At 63.6% G+C, this 17,028-nt stretch overlaps 2 protein-coding genes across 13 annotated transcripts in view; both read left to right on the top strand.

Annotated features, from left to right (window-relative positions):
- Nucleotides 1-4,606, top strand: part of PNPLA7 (patatin like phospholipase domain containing 7) — a 63,051-nt gene extending 58,445 nt beyond the window's left edge. For 4 of the 6 annotated variants that reach the window (XM_058693387.1, XM_058693385.1, XM_058693386.1 and 1 more), the window contains 9 exons: nt 462-578; nt 756-825; nt 1,633-1,749; nt 2,278-2,426; nt 2,860-3,012; nt 3,130-3,240; nt 3,599-3,683; nt 3,890-3,993; nt 4,164-4,606. In XM_058693387.1, the coding sequence (XP_058549370.1) occupies nt 462-578; nt 756-825; nt 1,633-1,749; nt 2,278-2,426; nt 2,860-3,012; nt 3,130-3,240; nt 3,599-3,683; nt 3,890-3,993; nt 4,164-4,274 (1,017 nt within the window). In that variant the 3' untranslated portion in view covers nt 4,275-4,606. The other 2 variants (XM_058693388.1, XM_058693390.1) reach the window with 2 other exon arrangements.
- A 578-nt stretch (nt 4,607-5,184) lies between these two features.
- NSMF (NMDA receptor synaptonuclear signaling and neuronal migration factor) lies at nt 5,185-14,887 on the top strand. Of its 7 annotated transcripts, none has more exons than XM_058693396.1 (15): nt 5,185-5,446; nt 5,895-5,956; nt 6,641-7,147; nt 8,340-8,415; nt 9,617-9,709; nt 10,648-10,700; nt 11,478-11,567; nt 12,066-12,190; nt 12,404-12,487; nt 12,573-12,606; nt 12,710-12,780; nt 12,916-13,005; nt 13,198-13,300; nt 13,530-13,605; nt 13,694-14,887. In XM_058693396.1, the coding sequence occupies exons 1-14, from the start codon at nt 5,376-5,378 to the stop codon at nt 13,577-13,579; spliced, it is 1,509 nt and encodes a 502-aa protein (XP_058549379.1). In that variant the 5' UTR covers nt 5,185-5,375; the 3' UTR covers nt 13,580-13,605; nt 13,694-14,887. The 7 variants fall into 7 exon arrangements, with proteins under 7 accessions (XP_058549379.1, XP_058549376.1, XP_058549378.1 ...); XM_058693391.1 differs by having other exon boundaries at nt 5,187-5,446; nt 12,926-13,005; XM_058693392.1 differs by having other exon boundaries at nt 5,188-5,446; nt 9,641-9,709; nt 12,926-13,005.
- Nucleotides 14,888-17,028: the final 2,141 nt, after the last annotated feature.

Consider the following 17,028-nt stretch of genomic DNA (forward strand, 5'->3'; position numbering starts at 1 on the left):
TAGGGCCTGCCGTGCTGGAATGTGAGGGTCAACCCGGAGCATTCTGGGGCAGGGCGGCTCCCCCTCCTGGAGAAATCTTGACGGGTCAGGTGTTATTGCCTTTGGGGACCTCAGGGGGTAGTGGTCCCTGCCACTCACCTGCCAGTGTGGGTCCCGGATGGAGCTCCGTCCTCAGCTCGGCCTCCTGAGCAGGCATCAGCAGGCACCCTCACAGGACCTCAAGGCCCTGCTGCTCAGGCCCTGGAATTCTCTCCTCCTAGGGGACTCCTCAGGACCCTTCCCAGACACCCTTGTTCTGTTTGCAGGAAGCACAGACGTGTGCTGTGTCCCTGCTCCCTTTTCTGGATTTGGGCTCCTGGCTGGGTCCTGTGGGATCACCTTGCCACCCACGCCAGCAGGTGGGGGCGGGGTGTGAGCCCCTCATCCTCTGCAGGGGTCTCACGTGTGCCCCATCCACTCAGGACATGACGTCGATGGTGAAGACTGTGCTGGACCTGACCTACCCCATCACCTCCATGTTCTCGGGGGCCGGCTTCAATAGCAGCATCTGTAGCGTCTTCAAGGACCGGCAGATCGAGGTGCCCCCCAAAGCAGGGACCACCCTGGGGTGCCTCAGCTGGAGCCTACAGCCAGCCTGAGCCTGACTTGTGTCTGGGTGCTTGGCGTCCTCCTCATCCCCTCAAGCCCCTGGGCCTACAGGGTCAGGGAGCTGGCCGTCGGGGAGGATGTCCTAAGTCCTGCCCCCCACCTTGCAGGACCTATGGATCCCCTACTTTACCATCACCACAGACATCACAGCCTCTGCTATGCGGGTCCACACGGACGGTGAGCACCTCCTCCTTGGGTGCCCCTTGATACGGGCTCAGGCGTGCACAGGGCACAGCCCCCCGCTCAGGGCAGAGTGGTCAGGGGAGGGACATTGAAAGAGCACCTCCAGGGGGGGCGGGTTGCAGGTAGAGAGCGTGGCAGCTCCTTGGACTGGACGAAGCACCAAGATGACCTGGAGGAGGCAAAACACTCAGGGAGATCTGAACACAGAGGTGATCCTGCTGTGAGCATGAAGGAAATGGGGAGGGACCATAACCAAGAGCCTAAAAACACTGAGAAGTTCAAACTGGACACAGAAAGGTGGAGAAAACTTTGTGAACTGGGAGCAGAGAGGAGTGAGGTGAAGGGCCTGCTTGGGCCGTGGGGTGTAATGAAGGGCACATGCAGGGCATGTGTTTTTATGAGTTTGAATCGGGAGGTAGTGGTAGACTGCTTGGGCCGGGGACCATGAGAAGGCTGATGCATGGGTGGCAGCTGAGGGCCCTTTTCCTGGGCAGAGCGGTTTGTGAGCTGATTGCATGTGTCTCTCTGGAGGTGAGTGGGACGACGTGGCTCACTCAGTGGAACGTGGAAAGACTGCAGAGCCAGCCTGGCCTCCCTCGTGGAGGAGAAAGAACAGGAGGGGTGTCTGTCTTCAGGCCTGCGGCCATCCGCCAGAGCCAGACGTGCAGACTTCAGGACCCAAACGCTAGCAGGGCTCTGAGCTGAGGGTCCAGGGCAGGAACCCACCGTGGGCAGTGCGAGGCTCCCCTCCCACAGGCCCTGGTGACCTCTCCCCCAGCCCCCCGACTCTCCCTCCCCCAGGCTCCCTGTGGAGGTACGTGCGTGCCAGCATGTCTCTGTCAGGCTACTTGCCTCCCCTCTGCGACCCCAAAGACGGACACCTGCTGATGGACGGGGGCTACATCAACAACCTCCCAGGTGCTGCAGTGGGTGGGGAGGGGCTGCCCCCACCCCTGCCTCAGCCCCCTCCACTCCCGGGAAGGCCAGTGGCACGTTTTCCTCAGTGTTCCCTGGAGCAGGGGGTGGGGGGTCAGAGGTGCTCCCGGAGCCCGGAGAACAGGTCCAGGCACACACACAGACGCACGCCCTCGTGCACACATGCTCGGGCACTGTGTGCTCCCAGCATATGGCCCTGTTTGTCGGCTCAGCAGCACTCAGAACAAGGGCCAAGTAGAGGAGCTGAGAGCAATTATGTCCCATCTGTGCCCACAGTCAGAACTAACAGCCAGAAAGTACCAGGTCTGTTGTGGGTGAGGCCCCTCCCCTGGGCACACCTGTCACCTGTTGGACAGTTCTGTGCACTAGGCTGCCTCTCTACAGGCCCAAGGGGAGACCCTCTGGCTCCCAGTGCTGTGCAGGCTCTCTCCCCGTCCCTCCCAAGCCCTGTTCCCACCCGGGGCTCTATGTGCCTGTCCTGGGTGGTGACCAAGGCTGTCTTCTCCCCAGCGGATGTGGCCAGGTCTATGGGGGCAAAGGTGGTGATTGCCATTGATGTGGGCAGCCAGGATGAGACGGACCTCACCAACTATGGCGACGCGCTGTCTGGGTGGTGGCTGCTGTGGAAGCGCTGGAACCCCTTGGCCACAAAAGTCAAGGTGGGGGGCATAGCTCTGCACAGTGCCCAGGTCATCAGGTGCTCCTCTGTAGCTTCCCTTGAAGTCTCTCCATGCTCTCATACCACTGACCCCAAGATGGGCGGTGTGCTGCTGCCCAAATGCCTCCTGTGGGCGGGGGAGGGTTGTAGTGCATTCCAGGCCCCAAGGCCAGCGGAGCTTGCTCACTGTCCTTGCCAAGGATCCTGCCTGGACCAGCTCTGGGGAAAGGGGACACAGGCCCAGAGGCTCCACATGCTGTCAGGATACATCTCCAGGACCCCTGGCTGGGCACCTGCCCTCCCAGGCCTAGCAGGGATGTGTCTCCCCTTGGGGAGGGGAGGGAGAGGGTCAGGGCACAAGACCCAGGCAGCTGTGCCCACATGGGGCCATGTGGGGACCGGAGAGCCTTGCTCAGGTGCTCTGATGGCAGCAGGTGTTGAACATGGCGGAGATCCAGACACGCCTGGCCTATGTGTGCTGCGTCCGGCAGCTGGAGATGGTGAAGAACAGTGAGTACTGTGAGTACCTGCGCCCCCCCATCGACAGCTACGGTACTCTGGACTTTGGCAAGTTCAACGAGATTTGCGTGAGTGCAGCTGGGGTGCGGAGGGTCGGCGGGGTCCAGTGTCTGCCTGCCCCCTCCCCAGCCTCCCTGCCCTCACTTCTGAGAGCTTAGAAGTGGGGGCTCCTGGTGTGTGTGCAGGAAGTGGGGTATCAGCACGGGCGGACAGTGTTTGACATCTGGGGTCGAAGTGGTGTGCTGGAAAAGATGCTACAGGACCGGCAGGGAACGAGCAAGATGAAGGCGTGTGATGTGAGTGCCAGAGCTCGCACCCTCCTTCCCTTCCTGCCTCAGTGGGCCCGAGAGGCGCAGAACTCCCTGCACTCTGCAGGACCGTGGCACACCCCCTCAGCTGCTCAGGGGCCAGAAGACAGGGCAGGGGTGTGACCCCGTGGGGGTGAACTCTTGGCCTCTGCCTCAGCATCCCCTCTTTTTGCCCCACTCTGGCTCTCTACTCTTCTGGTACTCACGGTTGAAGGGGATGGGGGCTTGCTTAGGCCCCTGCTCATCTTCTGTGCCCCTGCCCCAACTCCAGGGATTAACTTGGGCATCTTAGCAAGCTAGGGCCATAGAGGGTCACAGGGATGTCTCTTCCACCTCGGCCCTCCAGGTCCTCACCTGCCCCAATGCCTCCTTCACGGACCTTGCTGAGATTGTGTCACGCATTGAGCCTGCCAAAGTAGCCACAGTGGACGGTGAGTTGGATGCCCAGGACATGCACAGCCGCAGGTGGGGGTGGCAACATCTCTTTCTGACCCTTGGTGTGCCCAGCAAGCCACCCTGGTCACCAGGCTCCCTCTAGCAGCCCCTGGACCTGATGAGTGGCAGGTAGGGACTTGTGCCACCATGGCATGGCCCCTGCTCTTGAGAGGGGACCAACACGGCCCTCCCTTCTGCCCAGATGAATCTGACTACCAGACCGAGTATGAGGAGGAGCTGCCAGATGGCTCCAAGGACACGTATGCTGACTTCCAGAGCGCCCCGGCCCACTTGGGCTCCGACTCGGTGAGCTGCCTAGACCTGCCTGTGGTGCCCCTCAGCTGAGGCAGCTCCGAGGGCTCCAAGCAGGCCAGCTGCTCGCTCCCTGCTGCCCTGCAGCACAGAGCACAGAGACCTGGCCCTGGGTCAGCCCTTTGGGCTCACCCCCACCTGCACGGTGTGCGGTTTGATTGTAGGAGGACGAACCCTCACTTCAGCATCGGTACCCCAGTCTGGCTTCCCCAAACTGCCCTGCTGTTGACACGCTGACGAAGATGGCTAGAGCCCCTCACTCTGATGCGCCCTAGAGTCTGCCTCTGCTGTGGGCCTTTCTCAGAGACAGGGCTCCTAGAGCTCCTGGAGGCTCTTCCCCACCGGCCTGGGGCCCAGCGCCCTGTGCGCCATGGGTCCAGCTTCATCTGTGCCGGACCCAACCTGTACGTGTTTGGGGGGGGGGGGGGGACGGGGGGTGGCAGGGGCAGGTCTCTGGCTCCTGTGTACTGGCAGCTGCTGGTGGAGCACTCGGTCCTGGCACCCCTGCACACACAGCAGTCCTAGGGGCTCCTTGAGGCCTCTGAGAGATGTGGGAGCCCCTGAAGCATCAGGGCCTGATGTGTCAATAAAGGTAGATCTGATTGTGCGTGGACACGTCCGTTTGCCAACGTCCCCGAGGCCAGCTTGGGTGTGAAGTCGTCATGTAGGGACCCCAGGCACCCCTCTGCTGGGGCTTGAGACCGCAGGGCAACAACTAGCCAGGCAGGCAGGGCGCCCAGGGTCTGGCGTGGAGCCAGGGTGCCCCCGAACCAAGAATGAGCCCCCTCCAGATCTCTCCCGCGGGCGTCTTCCCACGCAGTACACGAGCCGCGCTCCGAGGTTGTACGCCGCCCACACTTTCTCAGATCGTTAAACGGCGCCCGGGAGTCCTTTTGTAGGAAAGGAGAGAGCGCTCTGGCGCTGTCACTCTGGGGTCCGCAACCCGTGCAGGCCTGTGAGGGGCACCGAGAACCCTGACCCGAGGGCCCAGGACCTTGCAGCCGGGTGACCGCTGGCCTCAGTTTCTCCGCACCACGTCCCAACCCCGCCCCCTCCCCCGGCACGGTGGGCGGAGCCACCGCCCCGGTCCCCTCCTGACGACCCGGCCAGGCCCCGACGTCACGGGCAGCCGCCCCCAGGCCTGACGTCGCGGTGGGCGGAGCCCCTGGCCTCGCCCCGTCCGTGACGTTGCGGTGGGCGGAGCCCCCGCCCCCGGCCCCTGCCGCGCTCTCCCGGTGCGGCGGGACTCGCGGAGGGCCCAGCGCGGGCCATGCGGGGCCCGAGCCCGAGTCCCGGCGAGGCGCGGCTACCCCGGCGGAGGCGGCGGGCGCGGGGCGCGCTCTGAGGCCGGGGGATGCGCCGCCGCCGCCGCGACCATGGGCGCCGCCGCCTCCCGGAGGAGGGCGCTGAGGAGCGAGGCCATGTCCTCGGTGGCGGCCAAAGTGCGGTGAGTGCGGCGGGGCCGGCCGCCGGGGCTCAGCGCCCGCCCCCGGCCCCCTCCCCCGTGGCGGGGCTTCTCGCCGAGTCTCCCTCCCCCGCTCCCACCCCCACCTTGTGCGGCTCCCCTCCCGGAGACAGCTGCGGCTGAGATGCCCGACCTCACGACCCCCCCCCCCCGCCCTCCCCCCCCCCAACACACACACAGTGACAGGGGCTGGACAGAAAGCAGGCCAGGGCCCCGGCCACGTTGCACTGGGACCCAAGGCCCCCGGAACTGCGACCTGCTAGCCCTGGGCTTTCTGGGGTGGGAGGGCACTGTCTGCCATGGGTGACCCCGGCCCCTCCCTTACCGGTGCCCAAGGTCTGGGTGGGGGTGGGGACCCCAGGCTCCCATCTGAGCAGAGCCCAGAGTGGTCTGTGTGCACTGACAGCGCACCCCGCTGTCCACCCTTCAGAGCAGCCCGAGCATTTGGCGAGTACCTGTCCCAGAGTCACCCTGAGAATCGGAACGGTGCAGGTAGGGGCATTCGAAGAGGTACCGGGGCGGGGTCGGTTCGCAGCCCCACCGCACCCCCACGACCTAGGGATGCTGTCCCCTGCTCCAGCAGCCCAGGCCTGGCCCGCAGGCTGTGGAGACTGTGGGGTGTGAGCGGGCAGCAGCTGCTCTGCTGGGCTGGCTTCCTCACGCCCCCTGCCCTCCCTGGCCCAGAGCCCCAGAAAGAGCTTGGAGTCACTCATCACCATGGCACCCACCCAGCCTGGGCCGTTGGCATGGCAACAGGCCTCCTGGCACCCCCAGGGCTGGCACCGCTGTCTCTGGGGGCCAGCTGGTGGGGGGGAGGGGAGAAATTGGCACTGGGCACACGAGTGCAGTGGCAGGCTGGGAGGTGGCCTGTTTATTCCTGTCCACCCCCCACCATCACCCACAGGTAGTCTAGCCTGTCGCCCCCACGCACGCACACCCAGGGCTCAGGGCCCAGGTAGGAGGAGGGTGGGAGCCTCTGAGAGGAGTGCGCAGCTTGCAAACACCTTTTCTGGAGATACCAGGGGCTTAGGATGTGGTCACTGGGGCTGGGGGGCAGCCTCTGCCCGCCCCCCCATCTGAGCCAGGCATTCGCTGGGTGTTCTTTGCCCTCACGGCACCAGGTGAAGGGGGGGCAGGGCCAGGAGGGCTTCAGTTCACCTGCTGCCTCTCTCCCAGACCACCTGCTGGCTGATGCCTACTCTGGCCACGACGGGTCCCCCGAGATGCAGCCAGCCCCCCAGAACAAGCGCCGCCTCTCCCTCGTCTCCAATGGCCGCTATGAGGGCAGTCTCTCAGAGGAGGTCATCAGTGGAAAACCGACCGCTGAGGGCCCCCAGCCCCGCGTGTACACCATTTCCGGGGAGCCTGCCCTGCTGCCCAGTCCCGAGGCAGAGGCCATCGAGCTGGCTGTGGTGAAGGGGCGGCGGCAGCGGGAGCGGCACCTCCACCACCACAGCCAGCCCCTGCGTGCCAGCCCAGGGGGCAGCCGCGAGGACGTCAGCAGGCCCTGCCAGAGCTGGGCAGGCAGCCGCCAGGGCTCCAAGGAATGTCCCGGGTGCGCCCAGCTGGCCCCTGGTCCCAGCCCTTCCCCTCGGGCCTTTGGGCTGGACCAGCCACCTCTGCCTGAGGCCACCAGCCGCCGCAAGAAGCTGGAGAGGATGTACAGTGTCGATCGTGTGTCTGGTGAGGGGGCTCGTTGAGGAATGGGCAGGCTGTGGGGCAGGGTGGTAAGCTGAGCCTTGGACAGGTGGAGGGTGCCCAGGTCGTGGCATGCAGGTAGCCTCCTGCTGCTATCTCCCACGCCACATGTCAGGCCTCATAGTTGGTTTTGGCCCTGCCAGCACCAAATCAATCAAGGAGTGCTTCCCGGAGGAGGGGGGCGGGGGGCCGGAGAATCTTAAAGATTGAGCAGGCAGAAAACATGGCTTAATTAGAAGATGGGTCTGCCTTTGGGAAATCCTGGGAAATAGTCCCTGCCCTGGGTCCCAGCAAATGGAGTTCTCGTTCACCCCAGGAAGCACATGTCTATCTGGGGCCTGGCCAGCCATTGGGAGCCTCCCAAGGATTGTTGAGCTGTGTGGGTGGCTGGTGAGCCCTGAAGGCCTACTATGTCTAGAAGAGGCCTCTCTGGGACACTTGAGCAGCCCCATGCCTCTTGAATCTGAGGTCACTTCCTAAAAAGCAGAGTCCTTACTAGCTGAGCACCCACATCGTCCCAGGACACCCCCTGGGCTTCCAAGTCAACAACCTGCTTGGGCATCAGGGCATCAGGGCACAGGCCTGGGGTGTGGGCAGTTCAGCTCCATGACCTCACACTCCTCTGATGAACATAGCTCAGGGGCTGGGGTGGGGGTCAGGGCAACTCTCAGGGGGGTAGAGCAAACTTTTATCCACCTTGTCTAGGAGCTGGAGGGGGCAGCCCTCAGCAAGACCATCTCCGTGCTGCCTGAGGGCTCCGCCTCACTCTCCTGGCAGGGTCCAAGGGAGTGGAGTGTGCAGGATGCAGACAAAGGGAGGCTGCAACCATTGTCCCTGCCCTGCTTCTCTCCGAAGGGGAACAAAGTGAACCCTTTTCTCTGGGCACCCTGGACACAGGCTGTGCTTTCAAAGGACTGCTCTTCAACTGTAGGCCACCAAAGGGAGAGCTAAGCAAAGACAAACTGTCACGAAGCCGCTGAGCTGTCTTGGCCTGAACAGCTAAGCGGGCACATGTTGCCTTACGGCCTGTGCCAGCCTCCGCCCACCTGGGAGAGGGTTAGGGGACCCTGGTGCCTTGCCTCCACTGGCTTTGGCAGAAGCATTGCCTTCCCTGGCAGAAGGGGGTAAAGGCTTTAGGAACTCCCAGGCCACCCTAGCCACTTCTTTTGTCTTCCAGATGACATCCCCATCCGTACCTGGTTCCCCAAGGAAAACCTCTTCAGCTTCCAGACAGCAACCACAACTATGCAAGCGTGAGTTGTGTACCTGATACGTGCCCGCTGTGAGGGGTGGTGCTCAGGAACTACTGCCAGACCCTCTCCTGCCCTCTGGGCCCACCTGGGTGGCTATTTCGAGCGACCCCACATGCCCATGTCCCACCAGGTCTGCCAGATGTGACATCAGTCTCAAGGAAGGCAGCGCTGGCCGCTCTTCCCCCCCCCCCCCCCCCAACTCCCACACTCCACTGCCCCTCCCGTGCCCCCTCCCTTCCCACTCCTCCCTTGCCCACTGCCCTGCCCTCTGTCTCCTAGCCCTCCCCTGTCCCTCATGGTCCTCTGCGGACCCGGCCCAGGGCTGAGGCTGATGTCGTCACCACTCGGGCGGTTCTTCCAGGCCACGGCCCCATCTCAGCTTCCCAAACAGCAGCTTACTTGCGTATTCTGTATGAGCCTCAAGGGATCACAAGTCAGGAGTCCCCTGCGGGGGCCTGCTCTTCTCTACCTGTGACACATATCTGGGTTTGTTTTCTGATATAGCGTTCCTTCCCGGGAGGCACCCTTTGCTGCAGTGTCCCCCACACTGAGGAAGCTTCCGCCCCTCGTGCTACCCTGGGGAACCCACCACTGCCCTCAGGCTGGCTGGGGACTGCCATCTTTGCTGCCAGGCCCAGGCCCAGCAGAAACAGGCCTCTGTGCAAGCCCAACCACGTTACAGCACTTGGTGGCACGGGCCAGTGACCTCAGTGTCCACTGCCCTTTCATGGGCTTACCACAGCACTGCTAGTGCCTTGCTAGTGCCTGGAGTGCCTGTGAGGGACCCCTGGAGTCCATGACAAGAAGGGAAACGACTGGGAATTTACAAGCTGAGGGGGTCGTGGCTTACTATGTCTTCTTTCTTACGCTGCCCCTTCCCGCCGCACCTCCAGCATCTCGTAAGTACTCTGCGGGACCCTGAGCCTAAGGGCATGGTGGTTGTCCCTGGGGGACCCCCCACCCCCACCCCCACCCCCAAATAGGTTTGGACAGGCCAGGGACCTGGGCCTTGACTGTGAGGGAGTGCTGTGTCCCAGCACCAAGGCCACAGCAGGGCCTGCCAAGAGCCGGGCCGAGGACAGGGTGAGGCAGGCCAGGACCCTTCTGCCCGGCCCTGCGCTCTGGATGCCCCTCCAGGCCCTGTGCTCACGCTTCTGTCCCCACGTCTCGGTCCCTCCTACCTACCTGCGGCCAAGGGCAGTGCTGACTCGTGGTGGTTTCCCAGGGTGTTCAGGGGCTACGCGGAGAGGAAGCGCCGGAAACGGGAGAATGATTCCGCGTCTGTAATCCAGAGGTAGGGCCTGCCAGCCACTCGCCACCAGAGTCCGTCTCTTGTCTGTGCTGGTCTGGCCTGGGCCCACTGGGCCCTCGCAGACCTGATGGGGGAAGGGCGGTGGCGACCACTGGCCTGGCCCTGCTCTGGGGACGCTGCAGGCAGGAGAGGTCATGTGACCTGGGCCCCCCAGGCCTGTGTTTTGGTGTGTTTTGGGGGTACATTGCCAGTTGAACTGCAGCCAGCTAGCCCACCCGTGTCTCTTTCTGGCCCTTGAACCCCAGAGCTGTGGGGTCAGCAGCAAAGCTTACGCTCCCCATGCCCCACCTCAGAGACGTGACCAGAAACCTTGTCCATCTTGGACACTGGACCCCGGCAGGGCACAGATTTGGGGGCAAAGACCTGTCTCTGAGGTGGCCCAGGGACAGAAGGGCAGGGGAGGGAGTGTCTGCAGGCCCCAAACCTACCTGGGGTCGGTGCGGACAGCTGTGCTTCCCTGGCCTGAGAGCACAGGAAGCAGGAGCCCTTGACCACCTGGAAGAGGGGGGCTGATAGGGTCCAGAGTATGCCTGGGCCCAAAGAGGGAATGTAACAGTGGGCAGTGGAGGTGGGTGCCTGAATGCTGGGGAGCCACCAAGGGAGTGGTCCTGCATGGGGGGGGGGGGGGGGGGGACGGGGACGAGGGGGGTGACCGCAAGAGAAGGCGTGATCATTGTGCCTTTGTCCTGGCAGCAAAGGGGAGCCCTGGAAAGGTGTCAGCAGGAGAGGGACTGGGTGGACGGTGGGTGAGTGGGAGAGCGTAGGGGCGCCAGGAGGGCATTTATCACCTAAAGGGGCGAAGGCAGGCCATGTCAGGTCCGGCTGCTGGGGGAAGAGTGGCGAGCAGGAAGCATGGGGGATCCGTACGCCTCCCACCCCCCTTTCGCCGTCCTCACCAGCCACCGGTGTTTCTTCCCCAGGAACTTCCGCAAACACCTGCGCATGGTCGGCAGCCGGAGGGTGAAGGCCCAGAGTAAGACCCTGGGCGGGAGGGCGAGGGGGTGGCGCTGCTCTTGGCCGGCTGGGGCTTCGCAGGCTGCTCGCTGCACCGGAAAGACACAAGTTCCCAGATCCCCATTCCAACCCCACGGCCTTCTTCCTACCGCCCCAGGCCCGCCAAGAAACCCTTGACTCTGGCCCCGCCCCTAGTCCTGCTGAGGACTCCCTGACTCAGGCTCCGCCTCAGGTGCAGCACGCAACCCCACCTCAGAACGCCTGGCTCTGCCCCTAGCCCCCCTCCTGGCTCAGACCTCGCCCCGGAACCGTTCGCCCCGCCCCAGGCTCCGCCCCCAGCCTCTCCCCCAGAACACCTGGCTCAGGCCCTGCCCCTAGCCCCCGGCTCAGAACCTCTCGTTCTGGCCTCGCCCAGGCTCCGCCCCCACCTCCGCCCCAGAACACTTGGCTCCAGCTCCGCCCCCCGCCCCCCCCCCCCAGCGGAACCGATGGCTTTGCCCAGGCTCCGCCCCTAACCCCGCCTCAGAAGCTCTGGCTCTGGCCCCGCCCCGCCCCAGGTCCCACACCCCACTCTTGTCCCCTCGCCCCAGTTGGCGTCATTAGGCGCCACCCCTAGTCTTGCCCCACCTGACTCTGTCCCGGGTGGCCCAACTGATGTCCTCCGACCTCCCCGCCGTCGGGAGCTCGAGGACTCTCACCCTGGCTTTCCCAAGTCTGCAGTCCCTTGTGTCTGGAGTCCCCTCAGGCTGTGCCCCTCCCGCCCCCGCCCGCTGACGCGGCTTTGCTCTCACTGCAGCGTTCGCCGAGCGGCGCGAGCGGAGCTTCAGCCGGTCCTGGAGCGACCCCACCCCCATGAAAGCCGACACTTCCCACGACTCCCGAGACAGTAGGTGCCCGGCGCGGGCTGGCCCACCTGCCTCAGAGGTTCCCCTAGTCCCCCAGTCCCCGCGCTCCGCAGGGCGGGCCTCCTGCCCGGGCAGCTAGGCTTCCGCGCTTCTGCTCTCTGAGCCTCAGTTTACCCATCTGTGAGGCGGGGGCGCCTGGCACCTCCGACCTCGTGGGCAGGGTTAACTAACGGCTACGGCAGTGCTGGGCGGGGGCGCGTGTGTGCTTCACCGACTCTAGAGGTCTGAGAGGCTGCAGTGCCCTGGCTGGAGCTGACCCTTGCACGGAGGTCAACAGCGCAGCAGCTCTGGTGGCAGCGGCCAGTCCCGCCAGGCTGGTGGTGGCCAGTGTTGGTCTCTGTCACCCACCCTGGGTTTCTCGCCGGCCTGGAGGGCCCTCCAGGACCATTTATCGCGGGTTCTGTCTGCTACCCGTGTCTGTGGACCACGGCTGGGGCTGGAGGTGGTCCACAGTCCTGGTGACCCATCCTGCCCCTCAGGTAGTGACCTGCAGAGCTCACACTGCACCCTGGGCGAGGCCTTTGAGGATCTGGACTGGGAGACCGAGAAGGGCTTGGAGGCGGTGGCCTGTGACACAGAGGGCTTTGTGCCCCCCAAGGTCATGGTGAGGTCGGGCCGTCTTTATGCTATTCCTATTCCAGCCTGTCCTGGGCTGGAGGGGGGAGGTCCCTTTTCCTCCAGGAGCCCAATGGCTCTGCCTGGAGATGATGCGGCCACTACAGGCTGCCTAGCAGTGGGGGACAACCTCATGGGGCCTCCCACTGCCCGTTGGCTCCAAGGTGGCTGGGCCCTGAGCAGCTCCCCGTGCTGTCTCCAGCTCATCTCCTCCAAGGTGCCCAAAGCCGAGTACATCCCGACTATCATCCGCAGAGATGACCCGTCCATCATCCCCATCCTCTATGTGAGTGACCCTCCCCCGGCCCCTGGTTCTGGGTTGGACTGCTGCCCAAGAGGGACTCTGAGAGTGTGGCCCGTGTCTGTTTCAGGACCACGAGCATGCGACTTTTGAGGACATCCTGGGTATGTGTCCTCCAATCCCCTGTCTTCTGATCCTGGGTCTGGGGGCTTACCTATGGGCCATGGGGGGCATTGGAGGGCCGTGCTCACACTCCTCCCTCCATAGAGGAAATAGAGAAAAAGCTGAACATCTATCACAAAGGGGCCAAGATCTGGAAGATGCTGATTTTCTGCCAGGTAGGACTCAGTCCCTTTCTGCTGTGGGGGTGGGGGGTATTGAGAATGCAGGCTTCGTGCAGACGTGTGTCAGTGCGTGCACGTATGGGGACGGTGGATGGACGCCCTGTGTATGCCCCACGCGGCCAATTGCAGTTTCTTACAGGGTGGCCCAGGACACCTGTACCTGCTCAAGAACAAGGTGGCCACCTTTGCCAAAGTAGAGAAGGAGGAGGACATGATCCAGTGAGTGGGCAGGGCTGCACGCGGAGGCTGGGCAGAGGGGCTGGAGGCAACCTCCACCCACACAGCCCATCCCCACAGACCCTCCCTGTGATGCTCCATCTCTGGAGCCCTGCCCTGGCCTCTGGCCTGCCCCTCCTTGCACCTGGGGGCCTGGGCTGGAGACCACCTGTGACCCACCCCCTCCCCCACCAGCTTCTGGAAGCGCTTGAGCCGCCTGATGAGCAAAGTGAACCCAGAGCCGAACGTCGTCCACATCATGGGCTGCTACATTCTGGGAAACCCGAATGGGGAGAAGGTACAGGAACCCCCAAGCCCTGCTCCAGTTTTCTGGAGACCCCAGATCCAGTAGAAGACTTGACAGAACCTCCCACTTTTTCTTCTGTTCCCTTGCTCTCTTCCTTAACCCCCCAGAACCACCTATGCATGAGCCCCTGTCAGTGGTAGAGAATTCCTGCTTCCCCCCAACACCGTTCACCACCCCCCTTCCCCTACCCTGAACTCATGACCCTGCCCCGCTCTTTCAGCTGTTCCAGAACCTCAGGACCCTCATGACCCCTTACAGGGTCACCTTTGAGTCTCCCCTGGAGCTGTCGGCCCAAGGTGAGTTTCGCAGGCTGGCTCCCGGCCCGAGGGGCGGGGTCCAGGAGGTAGAGGCCTGAGACCTAGCCACCCTCTCCTTTGGCCCCAGGGAAGCAGATGATAGAGACCTACTTTGACTTCCGGCTGTACCGCCTGTGGAAGAGCCGCCAGCACTCGAAGCTGCTGGACTTTGAGGATGTCCTGTGAGGGCCACAGCCACCGCCTGGCTGCTCCTTGGACCGGTGGCTGGGGCTGGGCCACGTGCTGTGGGCCGCCCAGGACCACGCGGTCCCAGTCTTCACAGCCGCTTCAGGGCACCCTCAGATGTCGCTCAGGTTCCCGCCCACGGGTCTGGTCCTCACTGCACCACAGGCCAGAGGTCACAGCCCCCGGGGCCCCGGGACGAGCCTCACCCCATGTGGCCAGGGGTTGCTCAGCGGCCAGGCGCTGACAGGGCCTAGGCCTCGTGCAGAGGGTGCAGCACTGGGGTGGCTCCTCTTAGCGGGTTCATAGAAATAAGTGCAATTTTCACACCCCCAAAACAATTCAAAGGGAAGCAGCATTACTAGTTGAATAGTTAAGTGCTATGTTACCAGTTACGGTGTAGACAACCTAGCCCAGTGTGTGTTCGGGACCTTGTCTGCCCCCAGCCCCCCAGCCCTGCCGTATTTGATCACCAGCACCAGGGTGGCCCGTCCGTGGGGGCGGTGTCGCCTGGCTGCCCGGCCCGGCTCCGGCCTTGGCCGAGTCCCTGATGGTCTTTGCTTGTTCCCTCTTGCCACCCACTGCTTACTCTGACCTCAGCCGTACTGGCCTAGCAGGGGTGCCTGGGAAGCCGCGGGGCAGGGGGGAGGTGACACACCTCCCTTCTCTCAGGAGGCTCTGGGTTGAGCCGGGCCCTGCCTGCTCCCCGTCCTCCGGCACCCGCCTGGCCCTCTGATGCCGCGGTGCGTTCAGCTTTTGCCAGCCTTGGTCTGGAGGCTTCTCCCAGCACAAAGGGTTTGGCAGGGGCAAGTGGGGCTGGGCCCCGCTGGGTGAGAACCCCGCCGCACACTGCAGTGGGTGCCTGGACCCCGCAGCGGCGCTGAGCAGACGGTGGACTCTGGGCTGTGGCCTTGCTGGGGCCCAGTGGGGCCGGCTCTTGTATATAGCTGGGGCTCAGGGGCAGGACCCCTTTGCAGAGCCTGGGTCTGAGGACACCTGGCTGTGCCCTCAGCTAAGGGAGGGGGCAGGGGCATGTGCTGGGCTCTGAATGATGTACGATATCCCTTAGAGTGACCATTAAACCTGACCCTCTGCTGCGGCCACCGCCTGGGCCTCCTCTGTCAGCCCTGTCCCTTACCTCCCTGGGTCCAGGAGCTTCTGGGTCTGCTGGTCCAAGGTTGCTGCTGTGGTGGCTGCCCGCACACCTCTGCCTGGACTGACAGGGCTGGGTGGGGCCGCTAGACCTCCTTGCCAAGGGCACACTCCAGAAGAGGGTCTGGCAGCCAGAGGAGGGGGAGAATGGAGAAAAGCAGGTTCCTGAGATGGCCGCTGGCGGGGCAGGGGCTGTGCTCCTGGAAAAGGTTTGAGAAGGATCAGGAGGTGCAAACAGAGACACTCCTGTGCCCTGCCTCCTCTGTCACTACCCCCAGGCACTGGGCGGAGGGCCACCCATCCTCCTCAGGCCACACTCTGCGTGTGGTCAGCAGTGTGGCTGCAGCAGGATGCCAAGAAGTGACCACGGGACCAGCTGGCCAGTCTTCTTCTCTGTCATCCCCAGACGTGCCTAATGCTGCTTTCCCCCCAGTGGCAAAGCTGCTGCTGGACATAGCCAGGCTATGGCTATGGCCAGCCTGGCTGCCTGGTGGCTCCTGGTCCTGTGGCCCAGGGATGGAGCGGCAGGTGCCGGCTGGGTGTGTCCACGCCAGCAAGGGCTGGAGGGGACAGGAGGCCACCGGCGGACGGCATGGGCAGAGGCTGGGAGGCTTGCGGCCCGGGATGTTGAGAACCTGGGGCCAAGCGGCGCTTCCTGGGGTGGGCGTGCCAGCTCTGGGGGCACACGGCCCTGGAGCCTCCAGGCGCGTGCACGGTCTCCCACGCAGGGCTATGGAGGGCAGCAGAGGTGTTGGCACCAACGTGGACGGACACACTGTAGGTGCGTAGACTAGATTCCAGATGCCTGTCCACACGCTCTCACGTACTGGGTCGCTGACTACAAAGTCACGGGTCACTCGGGAGTCCTTTGTGCTCTCGGTTCCTGAGCCGTGGCGCGTCTCCCCTACTCCTCACACCTGGAGTCCACGTGGTGCTGCCAGAATCGCTCTCCGTGGGCTTTGCCCTCCGTGTGCAGGCCGTGAGGCTGGCTGTCCCCCGATGACCCACCTGCCTGCCCACCGTGTGCGCAGAAGGCACGTCTGCTGTGCCGCTGCGGCCCTCGTCCGAGACCAGCCGGAAGCTTTGTCACGGGCCCCTGCCCCTCCCCTGGCCCCTGACGGGGCCCTGCATCTGCAGGTCCGGGCTGCTCCCACAGGTTGTCCTCCCCACACGCTTCTTAGGGACGGCTGTGGTGGGGAAGGCAGGGACATCTGCCGGCGGGAGGCTCGCGGCCTTGCACCTGGCTCCCGAGGTTCTGTTCCTCGCCTGTGGCCACGGAGAAGCACGGAGGGAAGGATGTCAGATGGGGGAGGTGCCCAGTACAACGCGGACAAGCGTTTTAGGGAAGCACAAGCAGGGAAGGTGGTAGCAGACGTGGGGCTGAGGCCGTGCCGGCTGACCCACCTGCCCCAGCAGCTGGAGGCAATGATGGAACTTAGATCCTTGCCATGTAGGAAGTTCTAACCTAAATTAGAAAAAAAAAATTTTTTTCTTTAACATTTATTCATTTTTGAGAGACAGAGCGTGAGCAGGGGAGGGGCAGAGAAAGAGGGAGAGGCAGAATCTGAAGCAGGCTCCAGGCTGTGAGCTGTCAGCACAGAGCCCGACGCGGGACTCGAACCCACGAACCGCGAGACCGTGACCTGAGCCCAAGTTGGATGCTTAACCGACTGAGCTACCCAGGTGCCCCGACCTGTAAGAAGTTTTTAAGTATTAATAAGAAAAGGACAGGGGCTCTTGATTTCAGCTCAGGTCACAGTCTCACAGTGCATGGGTTCGAGCCCTGCGTGGGGCTTTGCGCTGACAATTCAGAGCCTGCTTGGGATTCTGTCTCTCCCCCTCTCTCTGCCACTCCCCCATGCATTCTGTCTCTCTAAAAGAATAAATAAACTTTATGGGGCGCCTGGGTGGCTCAGTCGGTTGAGCGTCTGACTTCAGCTCAGGTCATGATCTCGTGGACCGTGAGTCCGAGCCCCGCGTCGGGCTCTGTGCTGACGGCTCAGAGCCTGGAGCCTGCTTCGGATTCTGTGTCTCCCTCTCTCTCTGACCCTCCTCTGCTTGTGCTCTCTCTCTCTCTCTCTCTCTCTC

The sequence above is a fragment of the Neofelis nebulosa genome, chromosome 12 (assembly GCF_028018385.1).
Source record: "Neofelis nebulosa isolate mNeoNeb1 chromosome 12, mNeoNeb1.pri, whole genome shotgun sequence".
NCBI lineage: Eukaryota > Metazoa > Chordata > Mammalia > Carnivora > Felidae > Neofelis > Neofelis nebulosa.